The sequence below is a fragment of the Triplophysa rosa genome, linkage group LG5 (assembly GCF_024868665.1).
Source record: "Triplophysa rosa linkage group LG5, Trosa_1v2, whole genome shotgun sequence".
Lineage (NCBI taxonomy): Eukaryota > Metazoa > Chordata > Actinopteri > Cypriniformes > Nemacheilidae > Triplophysa > Triplophysa rosa.
The window spans coordinates 23,141,949-23,156,310 of NC_079894.1; the positions used below are offsets into that span (position 1 = coordinate 23,141,949).

General features: G+C 38.6%; 1 protein-coding gene across 1 annotated transcript; it reads right to left on the reverse strand.

Moving 5' to 3' along the window:
- Positions 1 to 1,643: 1,643 nt before the first annotated feature.
- Positions 1,644 to 6,188, reverse strand: LOC130554739 (tripartite motif-containing protein 16-like). The gene is made up of 8 exons (XM_057334579.1): positions 5,925 to 6,188; positions 4,624 to 4,847; positions 4,403 to 4,498; positions 3,994 to 4,227; positions 2,808 to 2,961; positions 2,624 to 2,683; positions 1,959 to 2,185; positions 1,644 to 1,724 (listed from the first exon to the last, which is right to left on the reverse strand). Exons 1-8 carry the CDS (start codon positions 6,184 to 6,186, stop codon positions 1,644 to 1,646), a joined length of 1,338 nt encoding a protein of 445 aa, XP_057190562.1. The 5' UTR covers positions 6,187 to 6,188.
- Positions 6,189 to 14,362: the final 8,174 nt, after the last annotated feature.

Consider the following 14,362-nt stretch of genomic DNA (forward strand, 5'->3'; position numbering starts at 1 on the left):
AAATATATTACAAAAAATACTCAAAATAATGATGAGCTGAATGAGATGTGTGGGGCCAAATCATGAAAACAGGCATTTAGTGTGTGAAAGTTGTAGTGGAATTTTTAGGGGATGAGGTAGAAGGGAAGGAAAAGAGAAAAATATGGGAGCACTTCTGGGTCTCTTTGGGGACGTTTTGTTTTTTTAGATAAAAACATACCAATGATGGATAAAGGCCAGGTAAAATAGCAAAATAGCATCAAGAGAGCTGTCCTTGAGGTCTGTACACTCGACCTGATGGCCTGAACCTTGGATAACCACGGTGACTGATATAAAAAAAATTATGGTATGAATCATACAGAAATACACCCAAATGCAAAGATTTACTTAAAAAACAAAGACAAGACTAACATTAAAATGTGTAATCAAAGTCTTAGTTATAACAAAAAAAGAATATCCACAACTTATACAATAATTAGTCAAATTATGATGTTTGAAAGTACATGTAATATTACAGTATTTGTACTGTACTGTGTATAACCTTCCTAACAGTGCTTCTCATACAGACAACATTCATCATGAAATAAATCACAAGAACATGACGATGATTCTAAGATGATTTAACATTGATGATTTAAATGTTTTTGTTTGATAACTTGTCAAACAACAAAGTGGTATAGGTAAGGAATAATTGACGACGGGCCGTTCAATTATCGAAAGTTAATGCACACCCCGAGGTGGTAATGCGCGTCGTGGCCGTTACACCTCGGGTGTGCATTAACTTTCGATAATTGAACGGACCGGAGTCAATTATTCCGCTTATACCACGGTCACAACACCACAAGACGTTGTTCTGATACCACAAGACGTTGTTACGATGTTTTATCTCAAGACATTTGTATGGTATTTGTCTCGGAATGCACTTGCTGGTAGGACTAATTTCTTACGCATCTCATCTGAAAGCGTTGCTTGAGCCTGCATGCAGTTTTCCGAGATTGAGAGGAAGACAGACAGTGCACATGCACACGCGTTTGCTTCACTGAGAGTGAAAAGACAAGTATTTACAGTATATTTGATTTGTTTTCGTCGTATTTAACACCCCTGTCGTATAAGAAGAGTATTAAGAGAAAAAAGTGACATGGAGGTTTCTGCGCCAGCTGCGGTTCTCGCAGTGGCATAGAAAGCTTCCTGCGTGTTTTAAGTCCCGTTTACCCATTCCACAGACGAATTTAACATGTTGTTGTTATTTTTGTGCTTCGTGTTTTATCTTTAACCCGCTGATTGTGTCATGTAGTTTGCCGTTACCTTTGATACATGCTTTAGTTTTTCGTCTGAACAGTCCTGTACAGTGCTCTCGCCATTGTTGTTCAAATGTTCATGCTGTCCATAAATATTAATAGTTATTTCTTCTCAGACAATGAATTTGCCTGTCACTGTGTCTGTTGTTAAATACATATTCACTGGTGGACAGTAGGCTAAACTTGGCGAAGTGATATGGAACTGTAATGCGGTCAGCAGACCTGGAACACCTTCATAGGTGTGCGTTTAACTGAAAAATAATGCACACCCGTCGAACGTTCGTCAGCCAATCAGAATGAAGCATTCAACAGCCCCGTGGTATAAATGGCACTTGTGCATGAATCAATATCAGAAGTGTCTATCTTTTACATTGCTAAATCACGCAGTTTCACTGTTGAGCTCTTATTTAACACAAACCCAGGATAGATAGGTTGAGTGAATGTGGTGTGGACTCTGTGGATGAGGGTCATTGTGTCAGAGACGCTGTAGAAGGACAGAATTCCTGCACTGTGATCCACGTACACTCCTATACAAGAACTGGACACTACTGGGAGTTCAGTGTATATGTTATTGTGCCATAATGAACATTCAGAGGGAGAACACTCCAAACTCCAGGACTGAACATCATCTCCAAATCCACACTCATCAGTATCAACAACATCAACACACTTCCTTCTGATGCTCTTATATGACACTGATATTTCCACTGAATCTCCACTCCACTCGACCTCCCAGTAACAGCGTCCACACACACTCTCTCTACACAACACCTGATGATAATGATCAAATCTGTCTGGATGATCAGGATACGGCTGAACTGTTTTAGTGCCAGTAGCCGCTCTGTTCCCTTCGGAAAGATAGATATTTGTATGTGCTGTGTTTGGATCCAGAGATAACTGGCAGAAATCTGAGGAAGATCAAATTTAAAGTTTTTAAGTTTTATTTAAAGCGGATTGCCGTTTTGTATACAATCATAATAGTATAGGGGTACCAAAGTTTACATGGTAACTTATTAAACTTTATATAGAAAATAAACATGAAGTTTATTAAATATGTTTAATGCAAATAACATTTAGCTAATATGACATTCCTACGAGACAAGAACACTGAATATTTCACTCCTGCACTTCTATTGGCAAAATAATAAATAATGAATATCTTTCTTTTACGAGGTTTAATGGCAGACATGGTATGTAAGACCAGATCTTCTTAAACCTCTTCGCTCAACCTGTTAAGGTTTTGTTTGATAAAAACAATATACAGTGTCTATTTAAAATGATTATTTTGACATAACGTTAGACTGTATTAAATGATCCTAATATGTTTTTGAGATGATGTGTCTTACACTGTTGGAACTCCACTCTGGTCTTGGGTACCTTGGTGGGAATAATTTCAATGTATGAAACTAAAGAAATAAAGAGTCATAATTAGTTTGTGAATATAATGTAAAATCATACTCGCGTTAAATGCACAAATTTCTTCTGTTATATTTTATGCTAATGCAGGTAAAGTTTCATTCAGATTTGTACCTTTGTCAGATATCTTTTCAATCTCTTCTTTACAGACATCCTCCACCTTTTCTTTCAGTTGAGTGACAGATTTCCCCACATCATCAAACAAGAGAAGAGAACTGACAGTGATGCTGTCTGTAGATCCAGGAGATTCAGAGAGGGACTGAAAACTCTAAACAGAACAGAACAGAATTTCATCCACTTCACAGCACCCACTACTTCTTCCACCACAAACATACACAACACTAGAGTACAATCTGATGTGTGTTTGTTTATTTTAGCACTAACAGACCTTTGGAAGTCTGCGTTTTTAATCATGCATATTAATTAACTGCACTAAAGTCTTTTTGATGCAACAAAATCAAGCATTTCAGTTAAAAAACGTAACATTTACAGTGAATTTTCTTTTACAGAGATCTGTTAAGTGTTTTGACTTCACAGACTTTGGTTGGTTTTCAGATCACAGGATGAGGAGGACTGAGAAGGAGCTGATGTTGTGTGTATCATTGGTATCCCCCCAGAAAATCATCAACAACAGACTTTCTTTGCTAGAGCGGCCATGTTGAGTGTCGCAAGGATGACGTATTTTTCTAGGCCAATCTGGAAGTTAGCGCCGCACTGGTTCTCTCAACCAAAAGCTTCTGGATTTTTCCCATAGACTTTTGGAAGATTGTAGTAAATAAGCTCTGTGATAAACATACATTTGTGACACTTACACGTTTTGAACACAACATTTATTATTTTTAAATCCTAAATAGTATCGCCAGAAGTAAGAACCTACCACGAGGCTATAAACAGACTACACCCCAGTTGCTCAAAAACCAAGCCTCTGAAAACTCTTTCAAACCATTAAAAACATTTGAACATCTGATGATAAGAATTTAAAATGAAAAAAGACAAAAATTATATTCGTTTTAAGCAAGTTGTAAAGGAACAGTTGTTTTTAAGACACATAAAAGCTTTTAAAAATCACGAGCAGGTTATAACTGGTGTGTTTTAGGTTGTAGAACAAAACGTGAAACTATTTAGAGGTTTTGTTAACCACAGACCTTATTTCAGACTTTCCCCCAAAAACCCATTCAAAAGACAACTGGGCAATGGAACCAGAGGGGCTAACTCATGTTTTATCAGTTTTATAATTTTATAAAGTATGTCAGTGTTTTTTTATTATACCATACTGTATATAAGTCAAGTGTTGTGTTACCTGTAGGAAACTGATGTGATGTTCTGTGTGTGAGAGCTGCTCCATCTCATCATGTCCCCTCCTCAGATCATCAATCTCCTGCTCCAGTTCCTTCAAGAGTCCTTCAGCTCGACTCACTGCAGTCTTTTCCTGATCTCTGATCAGCTGTATCACCTCAGAGCGTCTTCTCTCAATGGAGCGGATCAGTTCAGTAAAGATCCTCTCAGTGTCCTCCACTGCTGTCTGTGCAGAGCTCTGTTACCACACACATGCACGCAACACACACACACACGCACGCACACGCACGCACGCACGCACACACACACGCACACACACACGCACACACACACACACACAATCGTTAGAATCGGACCGAAACCGAGTGTGAAACAGCAGCAGTATTTATGTTTCTCTGTTACTCAAAACTCACCTTGTGTGTCTTCACAGCCTCTCTGAGATCCTGAAGCTTCTTCTCTTTCTCCTGGATTCTCTGCTGGTGTTTTCTCTGGTTGTCCTCCAATAGTTTCTGTTGAACAGACAAATAAATCTGCTGTTCGGGTTATCATATCAATACTCTACATAAGTACTATACAATTTTATTTTCTCTTTACTTTCTCATATATTCTATATATTTGTATTTCATTTGTTCACCTGTTTCTCTGTTCTCTCTGCTGCAGCTGATACAGTGTCATGATTTTTATGCTCATCCATCGTACACAGCAAACAAACACATCTCTGATCAGTGCGACAGAAAACCTCCAGCAGTCTGTCATGTTGAGAGCAGATCATCTCCTGAAGTCTTCCAGTGGCTTCAGTTACTTTGTGTCTCTCTCCTGATTGAAGTTCCTCATGTCGCTCAAAGTGAGTTTGACAATTCAATTTTATTTATATAGCGCTTTTCACAATGTGCATTGTTCCAAAGCAGCTTTACAGGAGCAAATAAGAAAAACACAGAAAGGTAAAACACAGCACAGTGCATGGTGTTTATAGACCAAGCAAGATCATTATAATAAATAATATCTAATAAATAAATGAATAAATACATAAATGCAGTCTCCCGGTGAGCAAGCCAACACTGCACTGCTCTGCTGTGGCGAGGAACCCAAACTCCAATGCTGAATAATGGAGAAAAAAAAACCTCGGGAGAAACCAGGCTCAGCCGGGAGGGCCAGATCTCCTCTGACGTGTCATAGCTGCAATCAGTGACCCCGACCAAAGCCACCGAGCAACGTCCACGAAGAACAGGGAGAGCCCACGAGCCGCGACCCAGGAAGCCCCACCCGCCGAAACCGTGCAGGTCCAACCCGGTCCCATTCCGCGATCAACAACAGACAACAGAGGAACAACCAGGGAAAAGTAGTAATGGCATAATTAACTTTATTCCTCTGTTGTCCGACATCGACCACAAAACAAGACCAACCAGACCAGACCCACACAGTCCCAACAAATGAAACGCCCCGAACCACAACCAACAAGCCCCCCCACTCCCCACAACACCCACCCAGCTACCTCCAATCAAAGTCACTGAGTGCAGCCATAACTTCAAACTGCTGTCGTGTGATGTAAGTTTAGCATTAAATACCAAGTATTGTAAATTTAGCATTTATGTGACAGGTAGTCCGTCTTTGCTCTCGGTTGGGGATGGAATTGTCTGAGCTGGGCCGGCCAGATGGTCGCCTTTTTCTTGGGTGGTGATGGAATTGCCTTGGATGGAGCTGGATGGTCAGTCAGTCCGCAGGCTCTCGCAGGAGGATGGCACGGGATTTTCCGATGTAGCTGGCGTAATCTCTAGTTGTGGATGGGCATATGACGTTCATCTGGGCCTGGCGGAATCTCTCCCTACCTCGGGCAGAAACAGAAAGAGAATAATTAGCGTAGCTGCTGTTCATTAGCTATGTATTAGTGAATGTCTTTAATCTAGATTTAAATTGGGAGAGTGTGTCTGACCCAGTAAGAGTTCAGACACACCAGACATGACTTGCTAGCTTTGTGTTTTCTCCCAGTACAGACGTCACACTTCACATCTTCAGGTCCAGCATAACTGGGAGCAGCTCGATCAGTCTGAAGTTTAGTTTTCTTCAGTTTCTCCACCATCTCAGCAAGAATCACATTCTTTCCTAAAGCAGGTCTTGGAGTGAAGGTCTGTCTGCACTGAGGGCAGCTATAAACTCTCTTCTGATCCTCCTGATTCCAGCAGTCTGTAATACAGCTCATACAAAAACTGTGTCCAGCTGAACTGATCACGAACCCATGAAATACTGGCTTCTGCCATGCTCCTTTCAGATTCAAATGTTTCCCGCTTCTGTGTTTGAGTAGTCTCGTAGCCAGACCTTGAATTTATCGCGACTGACAGGTAATGAAACCAATCATGTTCTGTTTTGTGCCGCGTCATGTTTAGAGGCGTGGAAATGTCCCAGCAGTATCAGACCGCATTTATATGGCAAGCCGATGGTGTCACAATTACGCCATAAATTAAACGCGTTTATAACCCGCGCGTAAAGTCGTCCATAACGCCGTATTTAACGGCGTTTTAAGGCACTTGAAAAGCGCCGCCTTTTGCGTCTCTGTCTTGCCATATGACAGCGTAAAAACGCCGTTTTGGTTGCACAAGAGAGCGCGTTATTTACAGCGTTTTGTCTGTTGTATAATGAGCCCCTCCTGCTGATTTCCACAGCCAGTAAATTTGAACTGTTCTCACCCAATCACTGATGAACTGAACCAGACCAGAACAATTTACCACTGATAATTTTACAGGATTTTATTATGTGCGCAGTGTTACCTTTGCTAACATTAAACAAATCATTGCTTGCTTTCCGAAGAAGCGACTTCTCTTTGGAAATGTAAAGTTACACAACGTGGTCAGCAATTGTATAAAGGCCAACCAATCCCACCTGCTTATTACATATAGCACGTATTGCCTACGTGAAAAGCAAAAAAGCAATCGGTTGAAATATTGTATTAGCTCATTTCCAACATGTCCTACAGACAAACTTCATGTTCATCTTCATGTGTGTGTGCGTGCGTGCTTGTGTGTGTGTTCATGTTTGTATATCCCGGTGGGGACCTAAACCTGAATGCACACCAACACATGGGGACTCCTGTCACCGTGGGGACCAAAATTGAGGTCCCCATGGGCAAAAAAGCTTATAAATTGTACAGAACAATGTTTTTTTTAAATCTAAAAATGCAAAAAGTTTTCTATGATCTTTAGGTTTAGGAGTTGGGTTAGGGGATAGAATATACAGTTTGTACAGTATAAAAGACATTACGCCTATGGACTGTCCCCACGGAGATAGTGTGTGTGTGTGTGTGTGTGTGTGTGTGTGTGTGTGTGTGCGTGCGTGCGTGCGTGCGTGCGTGCGTGCGTGCGTGCGTGTGTGTGCACCTCTCTGTCGCGGAGGTCTGAGGGAGTGTGTGAGTGATTGATGCATGCTTTGCAGATTTAGAAACAATGCCGCATTTTGGCCTACTTAATGTAAACTGATGCGCGTCAGAGGGGCTGTGATTAGATGACAGGTGTCAGTATCATTCGCAAGTGTATTGATCCCCACCACTGCTGCTGCTGCTTCAATCCGCGGAGCAGTCAATAAACGGGACATGGGAAGTCACGTACGGGACCAATCAGGCAGGCTCGGTTGGCAACCCTTGAACAATAAACTACAAAAGAAATAGACATCCAAAGACAGGATTTACAGAAAAAAAAATGTGGTCAAGTTATAACAGCAAAGCATATAACTAACTCAAGAACTAGTCAAATGAGGTTTCAAAGTATGTCATAAATAATATTACAATATCTGTACTGTACTGCCTCTAATCCTCATTAATAGTGCTGGCACTTTATCAGATATTCATACAGATATTTCTGACAATATTCACGATATTCATGAAATATCACATCTAAGGATTTTAAAGTTTTATTTTCAAATGATCTGTGTAAAAAAAGAGAGAGAGAGAATCTGGACAGAAATACCTCTTAGACAAAGATTAAATATATCATCTAGCAAATATAGCTTTTAATTTAGTTTTAGAGTTAAATGGCATAACAGGAACAATGTGTTAATAATCAGCTCATCCATTTTGAGAGTGTATGTGTTTTTCTCCCACCACTAGTGTTGTTTTTGGCGGCCTGTTTTAATTTTAGTTTTAGTCTAGTCTTTGTGTCAAGCTGTCATTTTAGTTTTTATTAGTTTTAGTCACGTTCATACTCTTTTTAGTCTAGTCAAGTTTCAGTCGACTAAAAGGCTTAGCATTTTAGTCAGAATTATCCATGACTGTTTTCGTCTAGTTTTAGTCAACGAAAACTGATGACATTTACTCTAGTTTTAGTCAATGAAAATTGTATTTTAGTCTGTTTTTAGTAATGCAATTCTATTTAACCCAGTCAATACAGTATAAGTACCTAGTAGTATAGAAGAAACCACAATTTTCTTTTAGCCAAACCCATTTCAAACAAGGTTATCTTATTATATTATTGTTACCTTAATGACTCAAGAATACATCCATTCCAGACACGGAAGATGCTCTGATTTTAATTTTAAGCCATCGTTAGGGGTGGGAATCTCTAGGCACGTCACGATGCGATTACGATTCAGAGGGCTGCGATGCAATGATAAAACGATTCTCGATGCAGCTTTTTCCTATACAAATTTTATTTTTCTTGCTGTGTGATTATTAAAATCAAAGTACGTGAACGTACCCATAACAATTTTACTTCCAATATCCTTTATTAATAAAACAAATGGAAGTGATTTGGCAAGTCAACTGTAAGGTTACATTTGCCAGCATTGCAAAGAACCAACAGGAAAAGAGTGACTGCCCTCAGTGCCGTGTAGTAGCATACAGAATGCAGTAAATTAATGCAGACTTTTTTGCACATAGCACTGGAGCTAAAGAGGTTTAAAGTTTGGTAGCACAGGCCAAACAGTAGGAGCACAAGTATAAATTGTCAGTTGTCATCATTATAAAAAATTATGCAAGTGCAGTTCATCATGAAAAGGCAGGTAACTGACAAAAGACATTCATGTTACATACAGATGGATAAATTAGGGCCATGTAATTTTTACACTACCTAAATTTATTTTATTTTTTCTAATTTGTGTGTTTTTCCTTTTTTACTATACAGTAGTGGTATATTTGTCCACATAAATTACTGTAGTATACTATTGTATTTACTATAGTAAACTACAGTAAAATTCTTAGATACTATCGTGTTTTTGAACTTTACTATAGTATACAGTGTTTATCAATTTACTACAAGGGCACTACAATTTTCAATAGCAAATACTATAGTTCACTAAAGTATTTTTTGTCTGAGTGTTCAATTTAACGGGACTTTTATTTTGACGGGTCTTTGGGGAGACGCTTGTTTGCCGATAGCTTCACTCAAACAGTAAACGCTCGTAAAATAAACTCTCAGAGCAACTCTGACTGGAGATGAAGTTCATTTGTTCATATCCTCATACAGTGCAGACGCAGATAAATCCTGGACCATCACTCCTGTTGTATTTTAAACTGTGCAGACACGCAGAACAGCCAGATGACATTTAAATAACAGGATTCCGCTCCGCATCTAGGTTAAAGCATAAGGCGAAATAACGTTATAACATTTCGTCTCGTCTCGTTTTGGTCAACGAAAATGAAGAGACATTTTAGAATAGTTTTTATTTTGTAAACCACGTTTAGTCTCGTTTTTATTCGTCAACAATATTGCATTATACATTTAATTATAGTCATCGTCACATGACCAGCATTTACACGTTGCGTCTCGTTTTCGTCACGTGATAAAGGTTCGTTGACGATATTTAGTCATAATTTTCGTTGACGAAAGCAACACCCACCACCCGTGAAAAATCCTCAGCCGGAAGACCGACTGTTTTTACTAAACACCAAATGGTAATTAAACCACCATCTGTATCCATATCTCTGAGTGTATTAATTCAAAAGTCATTTTGTAAAAATCATTTTGTATCAGTAAAAAACATCAGACACTGACTGTTACATTGTGAATCAGTGCATCAGAGAAGCATTTTTTAAAATGGATATAACTTCATAACTATAATGATCGAGAACATGTGAGGGACAATCTTTCATCACCCCTCCACTACACCAAGTGAAAGTTCATAAGAAAAAAACAAAGAAAGAGAAAAACACTAGACCATTATAACAACAGAAAGCATGCATTACAATTATTTGACCACGTGAGAAGTGTGACATTTCTAGGTGTGTAGTTATACAATAATCATTCATCTATCTTCAACCAAAGACATGAGTGTTATCACTGCTGAACCATGTAGATGTATTTTTTTCAGACGTTCTCATGAGAAACAATTACCAACAGAAAAGGGCTCAAGTGTGTATCATTTATATTGTTAAATCATGCAGTTTCACTGTTGAGGTCTCATTTAACCAGAACCCAGGATATATAGGTTGAGTGAATGTGGTGTGGACTCTGTGGATGAGGGTCATTGTGTCAGAGACGCTGTAGAAGGACAGAATTCCTGCACTGTGATCCACATACACTCCTAGATGAACTGGGCCCATATTCATGAAAAATCTTAGCGCAAAGAGTTGCACCTAGTGACAAAATTCTAAGAAAATTCTGAGAAATGTGGGTGTTTCCCCTTAGAATTACAGAAAAGATCCTAGTAAAGAAAAAAGTAATTCATAAAGCATCTTAACCCTTAAAAGAGCTCTTAAGGTCAAAAATTGTAGGAGCAGCGAGGAGGACTTTTAAGAGACTTAAGAGTTTCTTTAGCAGAAGAGAAAATGGACGAAACACGAAAAGTGAGAAGAAATGTGTTGCAATGCATGACAATTTCCATATTACTTTTAAGGTTTATCAGATTTTTTATTGTTTTGTGTATGTGTTCAACTTTTGTTTATCTTGGTTTTGGTTTTCTTGTATAGCTGCTTTGATGCAATGCAAATTGTAAAAGTAATAAAATAAAAAATAAAATTACATTGAATTGAATGACAGTGAGTTAATAAGACACAACACATTAGATCGTGCAGGGTTCATGTTTGTGACCGATCCTATTAGAGACACGCTAACATCTCCAAGACAGCGCAGAAATGCCATAGCGCCAGAGATAGAAGAAATCACCACATTAACATATTTAGCAACTGCAGAAATGCAGCTCTGCAGCAGAGATGATTTGGTTCTGTGACAATCTTCTATAGTGATCACACAAACAATTACAGCACTTACAGAAACTTATTGTGTCACTGTTCGTTTTCTATCAAATACGTTGACATTAAAAGCATGGTAAATAAAAAAATAAAGAAAGAACATTTATATACAGTTACAGTATATTTATATATATAGTGAGTGCGTGTGTGTGCGCGTGTGTGAGTATGGTAACAGGAAAAAAGACATGTGCAATTTCAAACTAATGACCCTATACTTAAAAGCGCTCTTTTTTCCTTCTTGGTCAACAAACCAATCAGTCTTTTAAAGACTGTGTCATACATAGCAACGGGGTCAGCCCCGCCTCCTCACTAAGATAAAAGTTTTTGTCTTTTCCTTGCTCAGAGTTTCTCTCAGATTGATCCTGAATCACTTTTAAGTCAAGACTCCCACGTTAAGCTAAATTAAGAGCTTTCTTAGAGGATTCTAAGAAGCTTTAAGAATATGGGCCCAGGACACTACTGGGACTTTAGTCTTTATTTTATTGTGCCAGAATGAACATTCGGTGGGAGAGCAGTCCAAACTCCAGGACTGATCATTACATCCAATTGTTAGATCATTGTGCTAGCAACGCAAATGTTGTGGGTTTGATCCCAGGGAACACATACTGATAGAAGACATGTATGGACTGAATGCACTGCAAGTCGCTTTGGAATAAAGTGTCTGCAAAATGCAATGTTATCAATTGGAGTGGTTTGATTGCCTGTGCAAGGAGAGAATTACACCTCCTAGACATTACAAGGCCCTGGACAAAGAGCTGTGCAGCATGATCAGTTTAGACGGTTTCAGCAGCAACAACAAACAAATGCGTTTGGTTATATTACAATCAAACGCAGACCGGAAGTTAACTGCGGGCCTGGCATGTGCGTCTGATGTCCATAGGGCCTGATCTTCCGGATGCTATGGGATACAAATCGGCATGGCCTTGTTATCTTTGCAATGTGACCAGTGAAGGACAGCTGGTCATTAAAGATTACTCTGAGGTTTCTGGCTGTTTTGCTAAGGATTTGATTTGAATTATTCTGACCAATAGTTACCAAATCAATTGTATGTTTAATTAATGATATTGCTTGTCATTTTGTGTACTAACAACAGCCAGTTAGGACAAAACATACTTCATGCTGTCACGGTTTGGTTATGAGGTTTATGTTTACCCATACGGAAATGTAATATATGACATATTAGGGATGGGCACTCGATTAGTCGAGTACTCGAACGCGACAGCGACGATCGATAGTGAAAACGATGATCGATTGGGGGTTTAAATACAGTTTTTAATTATTTTCTTTCTTTCTGATTGGTTATGCTGGCATTTCGGGTTGTGGCCAGAAATTTGATTGTTGCGTTGCGAGAGTTTGCGGTCCAGAGTCAAGTCCGGAGCACAGAAGGGCATATTGAAAGCGCACAGCGATGCTTGGTTTCACTTTGATAAACCTGACGAAAATACAGTCTAGTGCAAAATGTACGGCGCCAAGCAGCATACAAAACATACAAATCTACTACAAGTTTGATCCGTTATCATCTTACACTCTGTCTAACGTTACACCGCACGCGAGCGGCGCGATGCAACATGGCGAATCCATTCCCATGGAAGCTGAGCTCGCGTTGCGCTCGCGGAGCAAAGCGAGTATTCCTCTTCTCCGCGAGCGCCACGTGAACGTGCGCTGAAGTTCATAAGAAATTGAATGGATTAAAAACGCTCACCCTGCTCCGCACCAGTATATTTGGAGACAAAATGTCAGGTGAGACCACTACTATCAGACAGACTTGTCAGACGAGCATAAGAGACTTTACCGTCAGACACTGACAGACAGAAATGTGACAGGGCAGAGATGACGTTTCATCTCACGCTGATATTTCTTTTAAATGTTTACTTTGTTTTCAAAAACATTGATTGTTAGACTATTAAAAATTCACTGTGTCGATTTAATTATTTACTCAATCTTATAGTTTTATTAACATAAATTTTCGTATCAGTGTTGTAATTAAAATATTTTCATTCACGCCCCGCCCCCTCTAATGCCCCGCCCCCAATTAATCGAGTACTCGTTTTTCAAACCTGTCCAGTACTCGAAATGAAATATGATCAGAAATGCCCATCCCTATGACATATATGTCCCTATATCAGTAGTGATCTTGCCATATATGTTACATATAAGAAAATATATTATTGCCACATATATACATCTTTTGGATATATGTAGATATATGTTTATAACATATTTGAAATGCCCATATTAAATTCATATATGAACATATATTTAAAGTATGTATAGGATTAATTTTTATATGGTATTGCATGTTGTGACCATATATGTTAATAATATATATGCAAATGTTATATTGTATTATGACATAACCATATATGTTAACAATATATATCAAAGTTTTATATGGTATTATATGTTTTCACCATTTGTTAACAATATATATTGAATTTATATACGCAAGTTTATTAGCCATATATGCCTAAAATATATTGTTTATTGTAAATGATTAAATGATAAAAATTACTTTTTGCTTATTTTTTTCATGTTTCAATTCAGTTTTCCCGGGGTAAAACTATAGATGAATAAATAACATGTTCAAAAAAAATGTTAATATGCCAGGACTACATGTCAATTATTGGATAAGTAACTTGTTGTAGAATAATGTATTGTAGAGTTGTATGGGGAAAAAAACACTTGAATTAAATTTCTGTCCATATGCGCTCTCATCATTGCAACTAACGTAACATTATATGCTAGTACAGTACTGGCGCGATTGTGCTTGAACTTCACAATACCGCTTTGCGCATGCGCCAAATTCAAACACAAACGCGCGCGAATGGCGGAGGGCAATGGCTGCGGCTCAACAGTAATCTGCGTTAAGAAGTTTTTCTCAGCAAGTGGAGAGATAACAAATGTGCCAGCACCTTCACATTACGACGATGATTTTACAGACGGGCTCGAAGACAGACCAGTGGAGCACTGGATGAAACGCTCTCGTATGAGATGTGCAGGTAATTTACTCTTTATCATACGCTAATATTAGAAAGTTAGTGACATATTCAATTGTTTTGCACAAAAGCGTCTGTTCCTATTTATATCAGCGAATGTTTCGAATATTCCCTGTCAGTGTTTTATGATTACAGCTGCATTGATTTTTTCTTTGGAATGATTTTGCGGACTAAATTAAAAAGGAATTGCAAACTGCATTTGCAAA